We start from the raw sequence: 22428 nt of genomic DNA on the forward strand, positions 1-22428 counted from the left end.
TTAACAAAAATTATTATAAATTTTAATATGATTATTACATGTGGAGCAGTTTTTCTTTTTTAACATACAACGAAATGACCTACATTAAGAATTCTTTTAATCACTTTCCAAAAGTTTGAAAATTCAATGCTATTGATTATTGAATGTACATACATCCTGGGATTGGGTTTTTTACAGTTCCTAAAATACTATTTTCAGTGTGCTCGAGCAGAAAGGAGTTTTAAATCTTCAATACACTTTTGCAGAGCCTCTTTCTCCTGTAAGAATAAAGATAACGAGATTTCTATAAAAACCTTAAATAAATACATGTTCAAGAACAGAATTTTGTTTTACTGTTTTCCATAACAATGAAATGAAACACACACACACACACACACATATATATATATATATATATATATATATATATATATATATGTTAGAGTGGGCTAAAAAAAAAATCAAAATTATGCAGAGAACTTAGATTTAGTGCTGAAAATTCGACTCCCTAGCACTAATTACTGTGTGAAATTTCGTGACTCTGAGTTAATGTCTTCTGCTCTGGCAAAAGACTTGGACTCTTGAGATTTTTAGAAAAATATCAATTAAAGAGAAAATATTTTATAAATTCCGCAGAACTTTAAGCTTTAGTGTGGAAATTTATCTTCCTCACACAAAGTACAGTGTAAAATTCAAAGCCTGTGAGTTAATTATTCTGCTCTGGCAAGAGACCAGAATTTTGGAATTTTATAAAAAATACCACTGACTAATTACAAAGTAGTACATAATATGCTACAATACTTCGAATTTTTAATCACATCAATGACATCAGACTACCTACGACGTTATCTTCATAGACGTTTTACTCAAAACTTGAAAATGTCCACTTACATCCCTTTGCTTCTCACTGCCTCAATTGGTATTTTATATTAATAAGTATTTAATGATATATAATTCTAAACCTAACATTTTTCCTCATTTTTTATCCAAACAGGGGGGGGGGAGTTTTTTTAATAAAAATTATGTTTTATAACTATCTATACCATTGAAAATATTAATTTTTTAAAACAAAAATTGTTAAATTATATGCTTTTAATAATTACTTAAATAATACCAGATAATATTTATACCAGGGGTCTGTCCAGGATTTTTCACAGGGTCCGTTTTTTGTGAAAAATAAAATAATTTTGTGAAAAATCAAATAATTAAATTTTTCTTTCTTGTAAAAACGAAAGTTTAGACTCTTGAGATGATGGAAACTGCATCATTGACACTTAAAGTTGAGTGTTTTCTCTCTTTTCTGTTGAGAATATCATTCTTGAGTGTTTTTCTAGTATTTGGAGAGAGGGGGGAGGCATCGCTCCCTGGGAGATGGACACCCCTCAAGTATCAATATTTATCTACCATTCTACATCATGTTAAATTATACTAGAAATGATTTTTGTATAGTATTTAAAATAACTGTAAGAAAAAAAAAAGGCAGGGGTTCAGCATTTAACTTTTTAACCCAAGACACTGTTTAAGAGCACAGAGTTTCGTTCAAACCTTATAAACTCCGTGATTTTCACAAAAATAAAAAAATATTTTATGTGTTAACCTCTTAACTAAGCGTACTAAACATCGAAAATTCGAAAAATCAGATTTCCACAGCGGATGCAAAGAGATTGCAATCCTCAAAGTGAAGGAATCAAAAGTATAAAAACGGCTTGTAAAATAAATATCTTTGATAAAATTACTTTTGAATTGCATTTTAGAGTCTTATGATAAACATATCATTAATATCTGGACACAGTTGAAGCAAAAATAAATTAATAAATAAAATAAAAAATAAACCATCGATTCAGCATTTGAATTATTGACTCATAAAAGAAAATGGAATTCCCCTTTAAAAACTTGAAATAAGCTTTGTTACAAAAATAAAGAGACTTTTCATTTATTTGCATCCTAATAAAGCGAAGTTAGCTTGAAAAAAAGAATAAAATATGATTCTCATATCGGATGTAAAAAGATTGCGTTTTTCAAAATGTAGACATCTATAGAAAAAAATAACGGTAAATAAAAGTTTATTTACAGTTAATTATCCTTTTTAGTATCGAAAAACCAAACCCATATAACTTTCTCCCAAAATAACAGTTTAACATCACACCACCAGACACTAATTGGCGATAAGTTTAAATTTTGTAACCCTATCTGAAGCGATCACATCCGCCCCACCCATACTATCCTTTGCAGTTCTAAATTCATTTCGCTGTATATTATTGATTATTAAAAATCATGAGTGGAGAGAAAAGTGCTTACTACGCCTATTCAGAGAATGTTGACGCTTTTCCAAAGAAGTTTACAACAACACCACTGCATAAAACAAACAAGCAAAATTATAAACCAAACTGACTTTTAGCTGTTAATTCCTTTCAAAGAAACCAACAACAGGCATTATATTTATTTGGCGGTAGTAATTATTTATGGCTTGCAGGAGCATCACAAGAGTGCCGATTTTTTTTTTTTCCTTTTGCAAAATTAGCTGATTTTGTATAAGTTGATTCCTCTAATTTAACTTTAAATATGCTGTATTATTTGAATTTGAGATTTGCTCTTTCAATTAACAATTTGTGAAAGATCCGTTTTTGTTTACCAGAATTTTGTGAAGGGTCCGTTTTGGTTGATCGGATTTTTGTGAAAGGTCCGTTTTGGTTGATCGGATTTTTGTGAAGGGTCCGTTAACGGACCCAAATTTGCTCTGGCCAGACCCCTGTATACACAGAATCAGGGTTCACACCATGGGCGCCCATATACAAAGTTGCAAGGGGGGGGGGGCTCAAATATTTTCCCCGTGGTTTAGCTGGATATTTTCCTCATGGAAACTGATTTCAGGACAGATTAGAGTCATTAAAATTTGACATTTTTAATATCTTATTCATTAATGACTGGAGAAGAAATGTTTTTACATTTTTGCAAAGAAAAAAGTACTAAAAGCAAGGAAGTTCTAATTTCAAAGGGAGGGGATCGAGCCCCCTCTTGCCCCCCTATATAGGCGCCCTTGGTTCACACTACCAGAAAAAATTAATTATTTAAAAATAAAACCTTCCACTCTAACCAAAATCTTTAAAGGTATTGTTTTATTTATTTTTTATTATTGTTTGAACATTTTAGATAAATATTTATTTGAATGAAGCACTTGCATATCGTGTAGCACAAAACTTATTAAAGGAGCGCAGCATCGAAAGAGAAAGTTCCACTTGTTTGCTAGATAAATGTGCATCTTATTATTTTAGAGAAAGACTAATTTTTTTTTTAAAGAAAAACTAACATTAAAATCTATTAATTTCTGTTACATAATTTTTTTTTTTTTTTTTTGCAAATGTCATTTATTGAATGGCGTGCTAATGAAATTCTCTCAATTATTATTTGGAAAAAAAATCAATGCCTCCCAAGAGAAAAAAAAGTTGGGAAATGACTTTGCTGAGGAAGGCATTTTGATGCAGCTTCGACGCAAAATGGGTTGAAAAATGTGTTTTGTCTGGTGCAACTAGAAGATAAACTCAAAGCTCCAAAAGGTGCTTAATTGTTCAGTAAATCCAAAGAATAAAGCTGTTCTTAATTTTTTCTTCTTATTTCTTTGAGACTAAATTCCTAGATTCTTATGTTCATGAACAAGAAAATGGCAGTTGAAAATTACCGTAAGCTATTCATTTGCATAGGCTATCTTCTTAAAAGAACTATTAATGTAAAAATTCAGAGATGAGAAATTAAGCGAACTTTTAAAGGTATGTCCACTAATGGTGATCAGGGTGAACAGCCCACAAAGGGATTTTAATTGAATGGGATTTTAGACAAAATTGCAAGAAAAGCACAATACAGCACCCTAGCCAGCACAAACCCTGCACAGAACTGAGTCATCTATAAGACACAGGTAGCCATAAAAATAATCACCCCTGAGGGGCAACCTGACGATTAACAAAAACATCTAACCAGCAATGCATCATTTTCACTTCGTCTTCAATATGAAAAGGATCCTTAGTTCATATACGGTGTTTTTTGTTTCACACACTCATAACAAAGCCAGTGATTCTTTACCCATTGCACCAACTATCAAGCACAGCAATGATTACTGTAAAAGCACTAAATTACGCAAGACTTTTAATTTTTTGCACCTAGCTGGTGGCGTGATGGTTAAGCGCTGGCCCTTCTACACCTGTGGACTCAGGCTCTGACCTGGGGTGGCCAGTCGGTGGATTTTTGAGATGCAGAAAATCTTCAGCTCCCATGTCGTATGATTATGTGGCATGTAAAAGACCCCTTGGGTATTTGTTTCGCTTAAAATATCCCTCGTCAAAATTAAAAGGTGCCTCCATCTGGTGGAAACTGGGCACCCAAATTATCTGTGCCATTGACATCCTGCACCTTACTGGTGGCACATGAAAGACTGGATGCAGTATCGGGGATTACACTGGGTCTGCTAAAGGCTAAATAGCCTCAGAACGCAGCCCTCATTGGGGGGGGGGGGGGGGGGGGGAATTGTGAGCTTGTCGTAATCGCAAAAATGTACACTATGTGAAATATTTCAATTTTATAAATATTACAATTTTTCAGTTCCATTCAGATAAAATTCAAATTTTTCACTTCGCGAAATCATCAATATCTTTATTTCCATGCAAATAAGTGCTTTTTTAGTAATAGAAAGTGTGTAAGAGGCGTAAGGGATAATTGGTCTATCTGGCTACTATTTAAACATTTAAAAGTTTTCAGAGGCTAAACATACATATATAAAAGTTTAATTTCTAAAATTTTAACAGGTTCAAAAGAGTAATTTAAAAAGAATAATTATGTACATACCTGTTGTGGGGTTATGCTTTTCACTACATTGTTTACAATCCAATCAACCATGTGCTTCTGTTCTAGTTTCCTTCTAGTATTGTATAAATCCAATTGATAATCCTTTAAATGAAAGAAATAATTTCAAATAAAAGGAGTACCAAAAACACCTTCAAATATTTTTCTTTGATCTAAATTTCAAAATTCATAAGTGTGGAAACAAAGCACAAAGAATAGTATTTAAAATGTTTTTTACGAGAAAAGAACCAATAAAAATTTCAATGCGTCTCAACTGAAATTAAAAATTAAATATGGCAATGATTTTAAATATTCATTAAAATTAGATCATTTATATAGCTTTAGTTGATTAAACAACATATTCAAAGTTAGAGAATCTGTGTCACAAAGAACTGAATTCAAATCCTTTGTTTCAACCTGATGTGAAGATTTGGGCACATTTTAATTGCATGAACAATTAACGATTAACAATTGATTAATTGGTAACCTAACCACAAGAACTAACAATTGATCAATTGTAATTGTGGAAAATTACAACTAACGATTAATTAATTGTTAATTGTAAAGTGTAGTTTGCTACAATTAACAATTGTCATTTGTTTTGTAAATTTTTAATTAAAACTCTTAAAAAAATCACTGGTTTTGTATAATATACTGTACAAGCGACAGGTCTACCTGGAACGTGGACGCTGGACGAGTACCATATTATTATCTATTTAAATACACATGTTAGCAACTAATAAAAGATCAATGCTCAACAGTAACTTTATTATGAGCAATAAATTATTTACTGCAGCATATGACTTTTCTTAAAACATCTTATGGCTCCAGCGAAATTTCCTCAGAAAAGGTATTTTTCAATTAAAATTTCAAAAACATATTTTTTTCCTAATTTTTTTTTACTAATAAAAGTAAATAACATCTGAGAGAAATGTCAGAAATGTATCTTATGTACATGATTATTATTATTTTTTTTTTAACAGAGTGGTCTCTGAGACCTCACGTCCCCTGTTGTGTCCTTTTTTCTCCCCTCCCCTGTTATGGGTTAAACTAAAACAATGATTTACACAAACTTAAAACACTTAATCAAAATACAAACATTTACGTGTGGAAAAAGCTAGCCTAGACGAGACTATTTCAAGCGGCGAGAGAGCAATCAGCACTGAACGAAAATACGAAATTGAATAATACTTCTGACTCTTCACCCTGCGCTGTACCTATTGATACATTAAGTTAATTGTTAGTTTTAATTGTTTCATAAAACAATTTAAAAAATGATTGCAATTATTTTAATTGTGAGAAACGATTAACATACATTAATCCAATTAAATTAATTGCAAAGTGCAATTAATAGTTTATTTGCAACTAATTTAATCGCAATTACTATTTTAATCAAGTAACAAGGCAATTGAAAAAATCATTGATTAATGCCCAACACTGCCTCTTACTTTAGTCAAAACTTATGCTCTCTGTCTTTCTTTAGCCACAAAGGTGCCTTCTTTCAGAATTTATTAAGACACGGCTACTAAATTTAGGAAGAAGTACGTAAAAAACGATAATAGATGTATACATTACTTATTGGATAAGTTTAATTTGTTTTCCTTCCAAATATTTCATGTTCAAGAAAAAAAAGGAAGAAAAACATTAGAAAAAAAATTTTCATGGCACAACTTGCGCCATAATCCACCCTTGTATTACTTACCAAGCGCTTTTTGACTTGAGTGTACACTTGCATCATACGACTTCGGTACTCTGCTTCCAATTGCATCAAGACATTTTCCTGAAAGAAGATAACCATTCAATAATTACCAAATTTCATTCACATGAGCACATAGAAGATTCTTCAATATTGTTAAAAATGGTTGAAAACAAACGTCTGTGTTCATGGGGGATTGAAAGCTCCTTTGTGAGTGAAAAAATAAAAGCACTTAGTGAATTAAATGTTTTCAGTGAAACTCTAAAACGATTACCTTAGGACTCTAAAACAACACGTTACAGCGGCAATCTCGATTGGTCTAGTTTTGCTTAGGCAACCCTGTCACATTGGTTTTGCAATATTTTGACCTACATTTTTTTATATAACTTATGTGGAAACTCGATAAGCTCCCATGGCTTTACCCAGTGTAATAGGAACTAAAATAGCACCAGGAAAAAATAGGAAAACAAAAACTTTTTCAAACATATACAATCGTTTGCAAGTTAACACAATACAAAAAAATTGCTTGTGGTTCTACAAATCATTGATAGTAATCCAGAGTGGAAAAAGAGTGAGGGAGGAGAAACAATAACGCATTCTCACTTAAGCACATCGGCTTTGGTATAGTAAGTTTTTTGATCAACCCTTCAACCCACCAACAAACACAGCATTGAATTAACTGAAAAAGGGTCAAGGACACGATGTGATCAATATCTATTTCTTAAACATTTAAAAGGGGGCAAATTACAGAAAATCCATTTCAAATTTAAAAAAAAAAGGATTTTTAAGTCGTCTAACTTTTTAACTCGTAACTATTGGGAAATTTGATTTTTAAATTGAATTTCTAACGTTGTATTCGTCTTGGGTTTACAATAAAAAACAAAATGCAAAATTTTCATAAAAAGGAATTAATATTTCAATCTCTGTTTAGAGGTTTCCCCCCTTCCCCTGAAGCATGGGTGCAAGTTTGGTGATGTGTTCAAGACGGAAAATATTTTGAGCTCCCCCCCCCCCCCTCCCACATGCATGCTTAAGGAAATTTTTACGAGTGTAAGTGTTTTAGATTTTAACAATGGCAGTTTTGGAATCTGTGTTTAATCTAAATCTTAAGCTATTGTCTTTTCTAACAACATGGACCCAATTTAAATTGTAATATTTAAGCATTTCGATATAGTCCAAAAATCTGAAAACCACCAATAACGGAGGTCTGGGGGATCTCCCCCAGAAATTTTTTAAATTGAAGTCCGAAAAATGCAATGGTAGGCCATTTTGGTAAAGTTCAGGGAAAGGAGGGGTTCAGGGACTCTCTTACATCAAATTTTTCAAACTGAGAGAGACAATTGGAGAAATGAGTGAGGGGGACGCTGGCTCTCCACGAAATTGAAGCTTTGAAAATTTTAAAATTGTAGCTTTAAAAACGAAATTGTACTCCAACTTTCATAATATTTACACACTTTTTGAATGCATTAGAAGGGATGGAGTTCAAGAACTCTCCTTCGGCAATATTTCGAAATTGAAGTTCCAGAAACGCAATTTTAGACGATGTTGGATGATGTTAGGGGTAAAAGCGTTCGGGGCTCCCCGCCATTAGTTATTTGCCGATCGTAAACACTTTTATTGCAGCAATAAAATCGCTTGGGACATAAGATTTTCATTTTTGCAACATAAGTCAGTTCTAATTGGAAAGTCTACCCAAGATAGCGTGAACGAACCAGAAATGAAGGAAAGGTGGGGGAAGGGTATGGGCAATTATGGTGAAAAGAATTCTTTCATAAGATAGGAGGTGGTAAATTTAGCAATAAAAAACAGCTGCAGGGAAGTAGATATATTTTTTAAACGAGAAACACTATCCAATATTCATTAATTAACAAAAACAATAGGGGACCTGATTCCTCACCCCAGGGAGGGTCCATGAATCATATCCCTCAAAAGGCTACACCCTAAAGAAGTGTCTTAAATATTTCAGCATCAAAAAAACTTCAGGAGAGAACTCCCGAACCCCTTTCTCTAAGTTCAACACAAACGCTCTTAATTTGAGTTTTTAAGGCTTCAGTTTCAAAATTTCTTTTCAAGGAACAGTACCCCCTTTAACCTATATACATGACTTATGACTGCCTAAAAGTTTTAACGCTTTAATTTTAGAAACTTTTAGACAGAAGCTTCCGAATACCCCCCTTTCCTTGTGTGAAGCAGGCACACTAAAGGTAGAGTAAGTTTTTTTAAGATTTATTTTTCTATTGAATGAGCAACTCTCCTTCCCACATCGCCAAAGACAACCCAAAGTTTTAAGATTTCAATTTCGAAAATGTTTCGAGAAAGACCCCCCGAGTTTCCTAACTCTTAAGTCACTCAAAAATAGTCAAAATAGTATTTCAATACTTCAGCATGGAGAAATTTTCAGAGGAGAGAGCCCCCCCCCCCCCCACCCGAACTCTTTCCCCTAAGTTCACTAAATTTGACTTAAATTTGAGGTTTCCCCTTTTCATCACTGAAGTTTTAAGAATTTAATTTCTAAAATTTATTGAGAGAAAGCCTTCGAATTCCCTCTTTTTACGTCCCCCAAAGATTACCTAAATCAGAGTTCTGAGTACTTCAGCTCTGAAGGGGGAGGGGGACCCGAACCCCTCTGCCACTATGTTCGTTACCTCTCCACTCTCTGTTCATTAAAGATGGTCTAAAGTTGTGCTTTTAAGACTCCAGTTTCGGAATTTCGCCTAAAGAGAGTCCCTCCCCCCTCTTGACATTGCCAAAGACAGCCTAAAAGTTTTAAGACTTCAATTATAAACATTTTTTGGGAGAGTGTCCCAAATACCCTTTGTCCTGAGTCATTTAAGTATAGCCTCAAATAGTTATTAATGCATCAGCTACAAAATATTTTCAGGTTAGAACACCAAAACCATCTCTCATAAATTCACCAAAGATTGCCTTAGTGTTTTTAAGACTCCAGTTTCCATTTTTTTTTAAACCTCACCCTCCCCACTTGACATCATTAAAGACAGCCTAAAGATTTTTGACCTTTTCTTTTCAGAGTTTGCAGAGGAGAAATCTCGAACCAAACTTAGCTTCAAAAATGGCTTACAATTAAGTTTTTCGATTTTTTGTTCTGGGGCCCTTGAGTAGCTCCCCCCCCCCCCCACCTCTTATATTTATTGTTTTAAGACCTCAGTATCGTAGGAATTTGCGGATTTACCCTCTTTGCAAGAGCAAACCTTTTTCGCTAACTCATGCTGCCGTTATTTTTTCCGGTTTCCTTTCTCTCTCCTCCCCCCCCTATTTCCATCCTAACGAGTGTTAGATTGAAAGTCATTGGAATTAAGCGATTCCTCAAGTCTTAGAATATTTAACCAGAAACGTTTAAAAAATGCAGGAACAGATGCCCATCGGTGTTTCAAACAAGCTTGAAATTTTTTCTCCGATTCTTTCCAGAATTCCCATTTTCATTGAAAGCTTCAAAATCCCAGACAGTTCCAGTTTAACCTGGTATGAAGACGCCCTTTGATGTGGCGTGAACATTTCATCCCATCAGCAATCACTCTCAACCGGTGATTCAAATTCAACTCTAAGACAATTTAAAGAGCGATTAATTTTAAGAGCACGCCTAATTTTCATTGATGATTGTGTAAAGTTTGCGAAAAAAAAAAAACGCAAATGAGAAAAAAACGAAAGGATGATCGAAAAGAGCAAGTAAAAAATGGAGACAAAAGGCGATCAATTCAAAAAATTAGCAAGAATAGCGAGCAACTCCGCGGTATGCAATGCAGTGAGTTGGAAATAACAGAGCTACCTAAAAAAAGTCAAACAGCGCGAGTCTAAAAGCCACTCCTCCAAAAGCACGTTGCAAACAAAACAAGCCCATGGCGGAAAATCGAGAGAATGTTGATTTAAATTCGTGGTTATAGAAAGGTCCAGTTATTAAAGCATATTTTTCAAACACTCAATTTTTTAAAGTAAAAACTGAAGGGTCTTTCAATGAACCGAAGGGATTTCTTTCCGTCCCGACCTCCGTCTCGGAAATTTTGTCCAAGACGGAAATCCGCTCTGAGACGGAAGGTCTTGCACCCATGCCCTGAAGGGAGAGAGAGAGTTGAAAAAATACAACTAAAATAAAATTTTAAAAAATCCGGAGTCTGAGCCGGGCGTTTCAAAATCCAGGAATCGGAGTTGGCCATTTTCCTTCTGACTCCGCAGCCCTGTGAACATCACTTTCATAAAACAGGACAACTGAGAGTAACTTGTTATGATTGCAGAAAAGGACATACTAAGCCAAGCAGTGTTATCATTAGGGAAATATTCAATCAAGTTCCACGCACTATAAAAATAAATAAATGGACAATTATAATCACATTTTCCCCCAAAATAAGGTGTTTAGCTATTACTGTATCAATTTGTTCACTATTAAAGCATAGAAATGTTCCTATATGTTAAATTTTGTTTAAATATATTTAGTTGTTAAGAATAATTTCCTCATATTTGAGTGATATCCCAATCGTTAGGTAAAATTTAATATATCTATAAGAGCTATGTGGCCGCTAGATCTCCTAATGCCAGGGCCGATTTTTTCAACCAATCCGCCACTGCCTGTAGCCATTATTTTAATTATTAAATTACAGCCACATAACTCAGCATGTAAGACTATCATCTTATGCACTTGAACATCAAAGCGTAAAATTAACTACCATAAATGTATTCAAAGATTTTGGCCAAAATGCAAATGTCTAAAAGTCCCATTTTTGACTATGAAAACCATTTTTGATGACCTCTAAAAAATCAAAGGTTCAGTTTAGTGAAAAAATAAAAGTGGTTTTAAACATCTTTCTAATGCAGCTTTTAGGGATATGAGTTTCAAAAAAATTAAAGATGGTCGAGCGCACCCATCTGCCGAACCTGGTTGGATGGACCCTTACATAATGATTTTCGGAAACTCGATGAGGGAAAATTACTTATTTTTAGGCACCTTTCAACCCCTGGCAACCGTGATTATTTCACGTGAAAGAGGTAGAAGTTCTTACTTTCACCTTTTATTCACAACTTTTACAATTCATCTATGGCAAAAATTTCTGAAAACTCGATGAGGGTAGGACAAGCCTAGAGGGATCTCAGACTATCAGTAGTTTCGTATGGAATTGGACAATTACTCACTCGTTTAGCATTCATAAGAATCTTTTGGCCTTCAGCATGCCATACATTTTTCTTGACTTCCACAATTTTGTTTTCAATTTCTTTCATTATATCATCTTTTTGCTTCTGTTGTTCTGCATATTCATTCTACATAAAAAAAAAATAATTACCTTTAGTGTAAATTATTTGTTATTTACATCTGTAAATTACATGTATATTTTCTAACTTCAGTTACACTTGAAGTTTAAGTAAATTTATGAGAACCATGTGATTTTGAATGCATGTGAATCTGAATTATGCTGAATGCAGTTTTGTTTTTAAAGATTATGTTAAAAAGTTCAATTTAAAAAGAAAATCCTTGATGCAGCAGCTACCATCTCACATTTTGTTGCCACTTTTGACATGACTAATTTGTCATGGAAGTTACATGTATAGTGTATATCTTCTTTACTAATAATAAAGCAGAAAGTCTCTCTGTCCGGAGGATGTCTGGATGTCTGTAGGATGTCTGTAGGATGTCCGTAGGATGTCTGTGACGCGCATAGCGCTTAAACCGTTTGGCCGATTTTCATGAAATTTGGCAAAGTTAGTATGTAGCATGGGGGTGTGCACCTCGAAGCGATTTTTCGAAAATTCGATGTGGTTCTTTTTTTATTCCAATTTTAAGAAAAAAAGTATCATAAATTACGAAATTATCGTAACGTGGAACCGTAACATGGGCACAAGCCAATTGGCGAGATACGAAATTATCATAACGTGGAACCGTAATGTCGGTACAAGCCAAATGGCGAGAAAATTCACTATACATTATTTGTAAATATACAGGCGAACCAAAAGATCTTTTGATTTTTCTATTGCGGGCGAAGCCGTGCGGGTATCACTAGTATGTAAATAAAAGTTTCTATTTAAACAAATAATTCATGAATACCTTGAAAATCTAGAAAATTATTTTACTTAAATGTCTTGTAATAATATTGAACTAATATAAGTTCACAAAACTTGAAATTTCACCTTGGCATAATATTTGTAGAAGAATTCTTTGATATCTCTAAAATATGTTTTCACAGTGGTCTTTTATTCCACTAGTATTAAAACAAATGCATTGGCATTGAACTTTCCTTGGAAAAGTAATTAGTTGCACCAAAAATGTTTTGACTATGGTGCATGATTAATACAAATGATAATACACACCTTCAGGGTTCAAGATAGTTATTTATCTGTGGGCAGCTAAAGGGCAGTAACTGCAGATTTTTTAATTTTCATTTTTTTTTTTTTTTTTTTTGCATTTTTGACATCTATTGTATGTTAGCTTTATTGTACAAGCTTGTTCATTTGGTTCCCGCTAAAAAAAAAGGCTTAAAAAACCTTCTAACTCCAGAATTTTCCCATTGTTAGCATTGATCCCAACACGTGTTTCTTCAAATATCTCGAAAACTCATTTCTGCAGGTACTGCAGTTTATTTGCCCACGGCAGTATTGCCCTTAAAATGTGAATTGATGACATATCTTTATTAATAATGAAGCTGAAAGCCTCTCTGTCTGGATGTCCGGAACATGTCTGGATGTTTGTAGGATGTCTGGATCTCTGTGATGCGTATAGCGCCTAGACCTTTCGGCCGATTTTCATGAAATTTGGCACAAAGTTAGTTTGTAGCATAGGGGTGCGTACCTCGAAGGGATTTTTCGAAAATTCGATGTGGTTCTTTTTCTATTCCAATTTTAAGAACAAAATTATCATAAGATGGACGAGTAAATTACGAAATTATCATAACGTGGAACCGTAACATGGGCACAAGCCAATTGGCGATATACAAAATTATCATAATGTGGAACCGTAACTTGGGTACAAGCCAACTGGCGAGAAAATCCACCATACATTATTTGTAAATATACAGGCGAACCAAAAGTCCTTTTAATTTTTATATTACAGGCAAAGTCGTGTGGGTTCTACTAGTTTTGAAATAAGTGAAAACAGCATTTGCAGCTGAACACAGAAAAGGATATAACTTCTTGCAACACAATACACAAATATTCTAATATATACAATATAAACAGATTCAAAGATTTCAAAATTAATGATACAGAAGTTAGACATGAGCTAGAAATTAAATATAAAACAATTCAGCATTTAACACAACTTTGACACTTTAAATGTGCATGTAATTCTGTTTCAAAAATTTTAATAGAAGATTTAGTGAAAATAAGAAATTTTAATTGTTTGTCTTCTAACAAAGCTTTGTAAACAACAGGCATGCAAAAAGAAGGAAAAAAAAAACAATTAACATGCAGCATTACAAGAAAACAAATTTTTCAAAATGAAGGCTTCAAAGCGACAAAAAGAGTGAATAAAAGTTTATTTAACCCATTCCCTGCCCCGGCCGATACAGGATCGGCAGCGCAGTCTGTGTTTAAACTGCCGCGGCCGATGCAGGCTTGTCACAAGAAAATGGTTCCTAACTGGCTTTGATGATCCTGCATCGTCACGGCATTTCTAGCAGTTTTTGCTTCGGCCGAATCTATGTCGGCGATCCTTCTAGGGGCAGAACTCTGTTATTGCACTTCTGGGTTGGGTTCTAGTGCTTTTAGGGGAGCGGTTCTCAAGTTCTTTTTCTTAGTCAAAAGGGACGTAATTGATAGTATTTCAAGAAACTGTTGGTTGTAATTTATTTTATTTTACTAAAATATTAACATTTCAAGTAATTTATAGTATTTCAAGAAACTGTTGGTTGTAATTTCTTTTATTTTACTAAAATATTAACATTTCAAGTACTCTTAAATGGTACACGCATAATGCTTTAATTAATCAGGCAAAATATTAATATTTTTCCGTGGAAGCTTTGTTTCATAGCATTCTGGCATTTGAACTCATGATGAACAAGTGTAAAAATATTTCCTTACAGTTACCAATATTTTTATGCTTGAATAAAGCAAAACAAAAAATATTTTTTCTTATAAAAGACACATCTTCTTATAAAGCATCCTTCACTCAATTTAATATAATACTCAAATTTTCTAATTTATTTTACACAATATTATTTTTAAAAAATCTCTTACATATTTTACTTTTGTACCAGTATAATGTGTTTACTACGCTTTTTAAAATTTATATACTATTATTATTTATTTTTAAATGACGATATTTAGAAGTTAAATTATAACTTTTTAGATTCGCGGCAACCTTGGATGAGTTTTTAGTGAAACGTTTTTGAATATTTTTAATCTCTAATACAAAAATTATGACGACCGCATCTATTATACATCAAAGTTGACCCATGGAAAACATAAAAAATATACAAAAGCTCAAATGAAGTAATAATATCTTGAATTCTTTTGTTTTAATGTACGCTTTACTCACACGAAACGAAACATTTCTTCCCTCTCCCCCTCTCTTTCAGATTTTATTTATTGTCTTAAAATAAGTTCAATGTTTTAACTGCACCTTCTTTTATGAGATTTTTAAAAGAGAAATAAAATATTTGGCTTCTTTTCAATAATCAAATTGCTTTAATTAGTACATAATCCTATAAAAGTAACTAAAATTTATCGAAGTATCTCTACATAGTATAAAATGAAGTCTCCAAAAAGCATCTCTGTTTGAACTCGTAAAACTCGAGAACTACCCGACCGATTTTGCTGAAATTTTCAGTTTGTTCCTTCAAGTCCTGAGAAGGTTTGCAGACCAGTTCGAAAACAATTCAATGAACAGTTCTTTTTTTATTCAAATTTAGGCCCAATTTTTACATAAATTCCCGAATATGAGGGTCAAAAATTACTCGCAAATAGTAATATTATATATCATTGGAAAGGGAAGAATTTTCCGTGTTCTACGTGATTTGTTCCAATGCTCTAACTTAATTGCTGCGGGAGTTTTTTACATTTTTAGTTCGAATTTTTTTAGGCTTAGCTGAAATTTAGGCACTAATTTTTTCATTAAATCCATCAATAAAAAGCGAAGGAATTGTCCCTGAGTTTTCTTTTTGACAGCATTGGAAAGAGCTGCTTTTTTTACTCCAGATCTAACTCAACCTAAGGTTGAAACTTTAACCCTCTATCTCCATTAGAAAAAAAGTTACAAGCAAATTAAATGAAGTTCAAAAATCTGTTCTCTATTCAAGTTCTTAACCATTTTATTTTGCATTTCCACGGTAACGTTGTTTGAATCCATTGTTTATTTCCATTTTTCTCAATTCTTAAACTTATTTTATTTTGTGTTTCCATGGTTACGCCTTTTAAATCCATCTTTCTCAATTTATTTTAATTTCTTAAAAGTATTTTAGTATCATTGTTTGGCGAGAAAATTTTGCATCATGATTTTTTTCTTTCATCTAATCCTGGTTATTGAAGATACTTCACTTGACACAATGGTTTTTTTCAAGGTAGAAAGCGCAAAGCCGGGCAACGCAGCTAGTGTTTAATAAAAAGAAAAAAAAGAACTCAATTTCAAGCGAGATTTCCTTTTATTTCTTCTGAAGTGTATCACATGTTTTGAAATATAGCAGAGTACAGCTTGCTTTGAAATTCCTTTCTGATTTAAATTTTTTCTTTGTAAGAAAATGATGTGGAAGGGTTGACCTCAAGACACTATGATTTTTTGACCACTTTTGAATAGGGAGCCGGTTGAATGGAACTAACTTGCTCAGATGTTTGCGAAAAGTGTTCAGGGAATGGACCTCCCAGGGAGCAGGACCTTATGTTAGTTAGGACGACTCTGTTATTCCTCTCTCAGCAGGGAGCTTTTAATTACCATGCACAAAAACATCTTTTAGGGAAATAGGGGATTAGCCGCAAGTTTTGATCCTTTGTAATCTTTAAAATACTTCCCAAGCTTGAGCAACTAATTTCAGAGCACTCAGAAGGGATTAAAGTCATAGGAGTTACAATAAAAGAACCGACCAGCAAAGGGATGTTTCTGTGTTTATTGGTCGTTTTACAGTGTCACAATGTATCAAAAGGCACCGAAGAATACTTTTTATCCTCTTAGAAAATCATTCACACACTTAAAGTGTTTTTGTCCATTCAATTCCCTTGCTCACAGGTTAAATCTATAAGTCAATTGTTTGAAGAATGTTTTGTTGAGGCCTTTTGAAAGATAGATCATCTTACATTTAAGTTTTGATTTCTTAGGTTTACAAAAGAAAAAGAAAAAAATGATATACTAAGAAGCAAAAATAAAAATAAATAAAATAATTAGTGTTATAAAATAGTTATTGCTTTATGTCTTATCAGCTATTGTTTATTATTTTCCTGTTATGCACTGTGTAAATTTAACGAATATTTCAGTACATATTAGCAACCTTGTATTTTATTGTAATATTTAATTCAGTGCCTAAAAACTAATAAAGTGAAGCAATTTTCAAATGCAAGCTCAACAGCAAAAACATTAAAATGCCCATAGCAAAATGGGGAGAAAAGTGCTATTACAATGTAGCAGAAAGCAACTCCGTTTGCTATGTGCAACATTGGCATTAAGGGTTTTTGGGCTGATCATGGAATGGGTTATGTAAAATAATTTTACATTTACATTTAACTGATTTCAAAATTAATAGTTATCTGCAAAACTTTAAAATTCAAAATAAGTTAAAAAACATTTCTGAGAAGGGTAAATGATATTTATGAAGCAATTGAATGACAAGGTTTAAAATTACTTATACAATAAACAAAACTAAGTACTAATGTAAATGTTTACCATTAAAATTTCCATGACTTTCAAAAAATAAATAAATACAGTGGAACCTAGCCATTCATCTAACTTGCTCAAGCAGAATAGAACTTGAACCTGTCATGTGTCCTCTTATTCGTTATTCAAACTGTGTCACTTAAAGGAGTTGGTCGAAGACCACATAAATAAGTTGCTGAGGACCTCCAAGAACTGCACAAGGAACAGCAAGAAATGATTAAAGAACTTTCTGCAGGTGAGGGGGAGCAAAGTAAAAGATGCATTTCCACAGCAGAAGTCAAAGGACAGTGTTGCCACTGGGAGAAAATACAAAAAGTGGTGGAAAAATAACATTGTAGCAATGCCCTAGGAGTTCAAGGACAATGTTATTGGTCAAAGGCAGACAACATTGGATAAATTTTTAAAGGAAGAATCCTTAGACTTCTCAAGTGCAAAAAGACAGATAAAAGAAATAACACCTGATGGACTTTTATCTGCTTTTATGGAAGTAACTCGCCTTCCAAACAGAGACATCAACGTCCCACTTCCTTTTTCCCACATTTTACTTATGTCATCAACTCATCTCAGTACAAGCAAAGTGCAATTAAAATTTTTTTTGTATTTTATGCACATTATCCGTATATTTATTGTTTTTCATTGGTTTAAATAAGCAATCATCTGTATTAATATAATTTACATTGTGTCCTGCATGATAAAGGGTTTGCCATTCATACAAATCGCCATTTGAACTGCCTTTAGAAACGAATTGTGTATGAAAAGCGAGATTCCACTGCAAATGCTATTTAAAGCAAAAACAAAGTTTTTTTTTTTCTTTTAGCATTACCAGTTGAAAATACAGAAAAAAAATCATTGAATAGAGTGTACTTTTAGCACACTTAACACAAACACACAAAAAAAATTACAACTTAACAAAAACACACAAAGAGAATAAAAATTAAACAAAAAAAGTTAATTAATTTATTTTTTAACTAAACTGTTATTTAACAACTAATAATTTTAGAATTGATTTAATAAAAAATGAAATTATTAGAGCAAATAAAAAGGAAAATAATAAAACTTACATCAATATATTTATGCACATATTCCTTTGTAGCTGGTCCAAACTTTTTAATTGCAATGTAAGCCAGCAAGAAGATGGCACAACCAGTGGAAAACTCCTCTTCAAATACATAGAACTCTTTAGAGAACAGAAAGGTCAAAAGTCCAGTGCCAAACACATATGGTCCAGTGACTCCAGTTTTCTTATAAAAGAACTGAAAGAGAAGATACTACATTTATAAACAAATAAAAATAATTCAAGCGACTAAAACTTAAAAGCATGCCATGCCACTTTTTTTGTACACAAGCCTTTTCAAAAATGGGGAACCCAGGGTGAATAGGGTGTAGTTTCTGTCTTCTTTGTTTTCATTCTACTAGGGATCATGTTTTGAAATCGATAAATTAGGATCAAAATGTTTACATATCTGGCAACATTTTAACATAGTAGAAAAAAAAAAGTCCAGCAACACATTTACCAGGCTTCTCAATCAATTAATTTTTCAGAATACAAAACAATGCGTTTAAAGTGAGCAATAAACTTCCCTCTAGAAAAATTTACAGGAAGAGTTTTGGAAAATTTTCGTAGATAATATTCTTTTTCTAATGAAATTCTAAATGTCTGTTTAAAAGTAAGCAAAATAATCTTCCTATAGTTATTTAAAAAAAACTTAGTTGATTGTTAGTATTTTTTTTCAAAGTAAAGTATTGCTTGCCCTACTGTAAATTCTGTACTTCAGAGCCAGAAGGATGTATGCAACACTATGGTAATTTTACAGGAGAGAGGAAAACTTTTTCTGGCGGGCATGCAAAGGATGTGACATGTGCTTTTTTAACCCTAGTAAAAAATTGATTTTTTTTCTATGAATTATGCTCACATGGCTTGATGCAGAATAGGCTTCTGTAAGAAGCTGTAGAAGTTCTACATACAATCTTTACTAATAATAAAGCTGTAAGTCTCTGTCTGGATCTCTCTGTGTCAGGATCTCTGTGACGTGCATAGCGCTTAGACCTTCGGCCGATTTTCATAAAATTTGGCACAGAGTTACAATGCAGCATGGGGGTGTGCACCTTGAAGAGATTTTTCGAAAATTCGATTTTGCTCTTTTTCTATTCCAATTTTAAGAACTATTTTCCCAAGCAAAATTATCCTAAGATGGACGAGTAAATTACCAAGTTATCATAACATGGAACCATAACATGGGCAAGCCAATTGGCGAGAAAATTCACCATACATTATTTGTTAATATACAGGCAAACCAAAAAACCTTTTAATTTTCTACTGTGGGCAAAGCTGTGCGGGTGCCCACAGTAGAAAATTGAAATGATGAATTCATTTGAATTCACTAATGAACGTAAAATCGCAATTTCTGAATTTAAGTCTGGCTCTGAGGAACAGAATTCAAACCTAAATCATTGCATCTTTTGCATTCATATTTAAATGTACCGTTTTACTCCCCCCCCCCCCCCCGGCATAAAACTGCTACTAATAGTTTTTCAAAAGTTGGCAGCTCTGCTTAAAAGTATTTTACTTTTTGATTATTATAAATAGTTCATGATTATCAGGGCCTAATTACCACACATGCTAACTAGACTTAACTTAAAGACTAGAATTACTTAAAGAATTATACATAGCATTACAATTACACCAAAAATAGATGTATTTATGCATGTATACATGTAGACCTAAGATGCACAATGTACAGAATATTGCACAAAAACATGATTATATTTCATATTATTTCTGCTATGGATCACTGAAATTAAAAGTGCTGTTTTTTATACCCATTTTACACAGGGTGACCCTATACTTTAACCAACCTTTCAGAAGGTGAAATGTCAAATGAAATTACAATACGAAGGAACGATTAAAACTTATTTATGACAATTATAGGGTGCCACTTCTCACTTGAAGATATAGAAAGGTTTAACATGCAATCCTTCATTAACATAGTCAAAATCTTTCATACTATTCATAATACTTTAACTGTTACAGGGTAAAACTAGTGTTCCCGCTAGACCGTTTTTGAAGGGCGCAGCGCCCTGCCCTTTTCCACATCAGCAGAATGCGCCCTGCCCTTCTTTTAGATCGCAAAATGCGCCCTGTGCTTTTAAAAAGATGCCTCAAGCATCGTTTGGACTCTTGCGATATCGGGGCAATTTTACTTGTCCAGCGATCGTCCGCAAAAACGCCCATTTCTTATCATTATTCCCAGAATTTCACCCTGAAAACGGCCCCATGAAGAAAAGGGAAGCAAACACGTAGGCAAAGAGGGGAAGGGGATGAGATTCTAGGAATTCTAACAGGCTTATCAGTAGGAAACAAAGGCATGTTCTTCCTTCTATGGAAGGTGGGTTTTTGAAAGGGTGTGGAAAGGGCTATGGTTGTCTGGGAAGGGAGAGATCATTGTTTCATTCCTCACCACCTTCTGAGAATCAGCAATGAGAGAGAGAATAAGACATTTTCCTAGCGTTCCTGCCCTTTGTGTCCGTTTTTCATTTGCACGTGGAAATTAGGCTTAGCGAATTTTAGCGCATTGCTAGTGATTGTGCAGCAATCTTTTCACATCTGTTTCAGGAAAGTTAACTTTCTGATTGTTTCCTAAGTAGTATATAGTACAAAGCTTACAGAGCTAAAATACAAGGGTATTTTTTTGGTATTTTGGATTTTTAACCCTTTTCCCCAGTTGCAAAAAAAAAAAAAGCGTTTGAAATGGAAACATATCGCTTTGCCAGGGAAATTTTCTGTTGCAGGGCTCCCAAATGGTCCGTTTTTCCCGTCAAAGTCTCCTTTAGACCGTTTTTTATGGTAAAGTCCCCTTTAGACCGCTTTTTGACATTTTGGTCCGATTAGTTCGCTTTTATATTGTTTTTACTTAAATATCAGATTTTCAAAATTTTTGACTGCATTTTTGAAGCACTGCACACAGTATTTTAATTTAATTATTCTGTTTGAAGTATAATTTATTTAAAAAGGAGAATTTACATTCATCATGATTTTGATATCTACTAAAATACGTAATGGCACAATGCACATTACTAGGCAGTTTTTTTTAGGTAGGAAGGGGAGATCAGTAATTAAATACTGTTCTTCTTAAATTGAAATTCAAAGGGTTTTGAAATACCTAGAATTTTTAGGATAGGTAGTCAAAATTAAGGCCTGAAAAGTGTTGAAAAACACACTTCCAGCATTATCTAAATGTTCCTATGGAGTGTAGAAAACATTTATTTGGGGAGGGGAGGGGGCAGGCTAACCCTTTTCTAAAGAAAAGTACATTTTCCGTATGAAATAATGATATTTAATACTGAATGCAGTGATGGCGGCGATCGGGGGGGGGGGGGGGATCATGGTGCAGACTACACTGAAATTTTGCAAGATGTTATTTCTCCTCTTTATTTTTTTGGAGATGGGGGGATTCAGTACTTTTTGAGGGGTGCATCATTGGTCTGGGCTGGGGGGACACCGCGTTGAAAAAGTGCCCTTTTTATAAAAAACAGTGCCCCTTTCAAAGACCAGCACCCTGGCCTTTTTTTTTCTAGAGTGAACACTAGTAAAACTAAAAGTGATAGTAAAGTAGACTCAAGTAAAATTTTCTGAACAAATTGAAATTTTCGGAAACTATGAAGAAGCTTAACATATACCTTTGTACTAAAGTTCTTTTGGCTACCATTATGAACAGATATTATGCTCCGCTTATTTATGAGGGATTTTTTGCCTGCAGCTTGGTTATGGCTGTTCCATACTGATTAGTTCAAAACAAGTGCAACACTGCAGCTTTGAGATGCTGTAACTGAGCTATTTAGTATTCATCACAAAATCTAATTATACAACTAATGTACTAAACCATGTAATAAATGGACATTCTGGTGGCAATATCCAAGTTATGTTGAAGAAACGAAAAACATGCTGATTACTTCTGGGAAATAAATCCCAAACTGCACACGAACGCTCTTATATAATTTTAGGTTGTAACAGTACCAACCATCATGCTTTTTGGACTGTTGAAGACCACACTATTGGAAGTCTGCTGTGTTATTTCTGAGGTACCTTGTATTCAAAGAATCATCAGCAGTAAGAACTTAAATATTCTAA

The 22428-nt window shown here is 33.5% G+C and overlaps 1 protein-coding gene across 1 annotated transcript in view; it reads right to left on the reverse strand.

Moving 5' to 3' along the window:
- The window catches only part of LOC129227506 (ATP synthase subunit b, mitochondrial-like), a 29846-nt gene continuing 7418 nt past the window's right edge, over positions 1-22428 (reverse strand). Inside the window, exons 4-8 of the mRNA XM_054862082.1 lie at positions 18362-18553; positions 11645-11770; positions 6512-6589; positions 4813-4914; positions 1-257 (exon numbers count right to left, since the gene is read on the reverse strand). Coding sequence (XP_054718057.1) covers positions 195-257; positions 4813-4914; positions 6512-6589; positions 11645-11770; positions 18362-18553 — 561 coding nt within the window. The 3' untranslated portion in view covers positions 1-194. The remainder of the gene's footprint in view (positions 258-4812; positions 4915-6511; positions 6590-11644; positions 11771-18361; positions 18554-22428) is intronic.

The sequence above is a fragment of the Uloborus diversus genome, chromosome 8, assembly GCF_026930045.1.
Source record: "Uloborus diversus isolate 005 chromosome 8, Udiv.v.3.1, whole genome shotgun sequence".
Lineage (NCBI taxonomy): Eukaryota > Metazoa > Arthropoda > Arachnida > Araneae > Uloboridae > Uloborus > Uloborus diversus.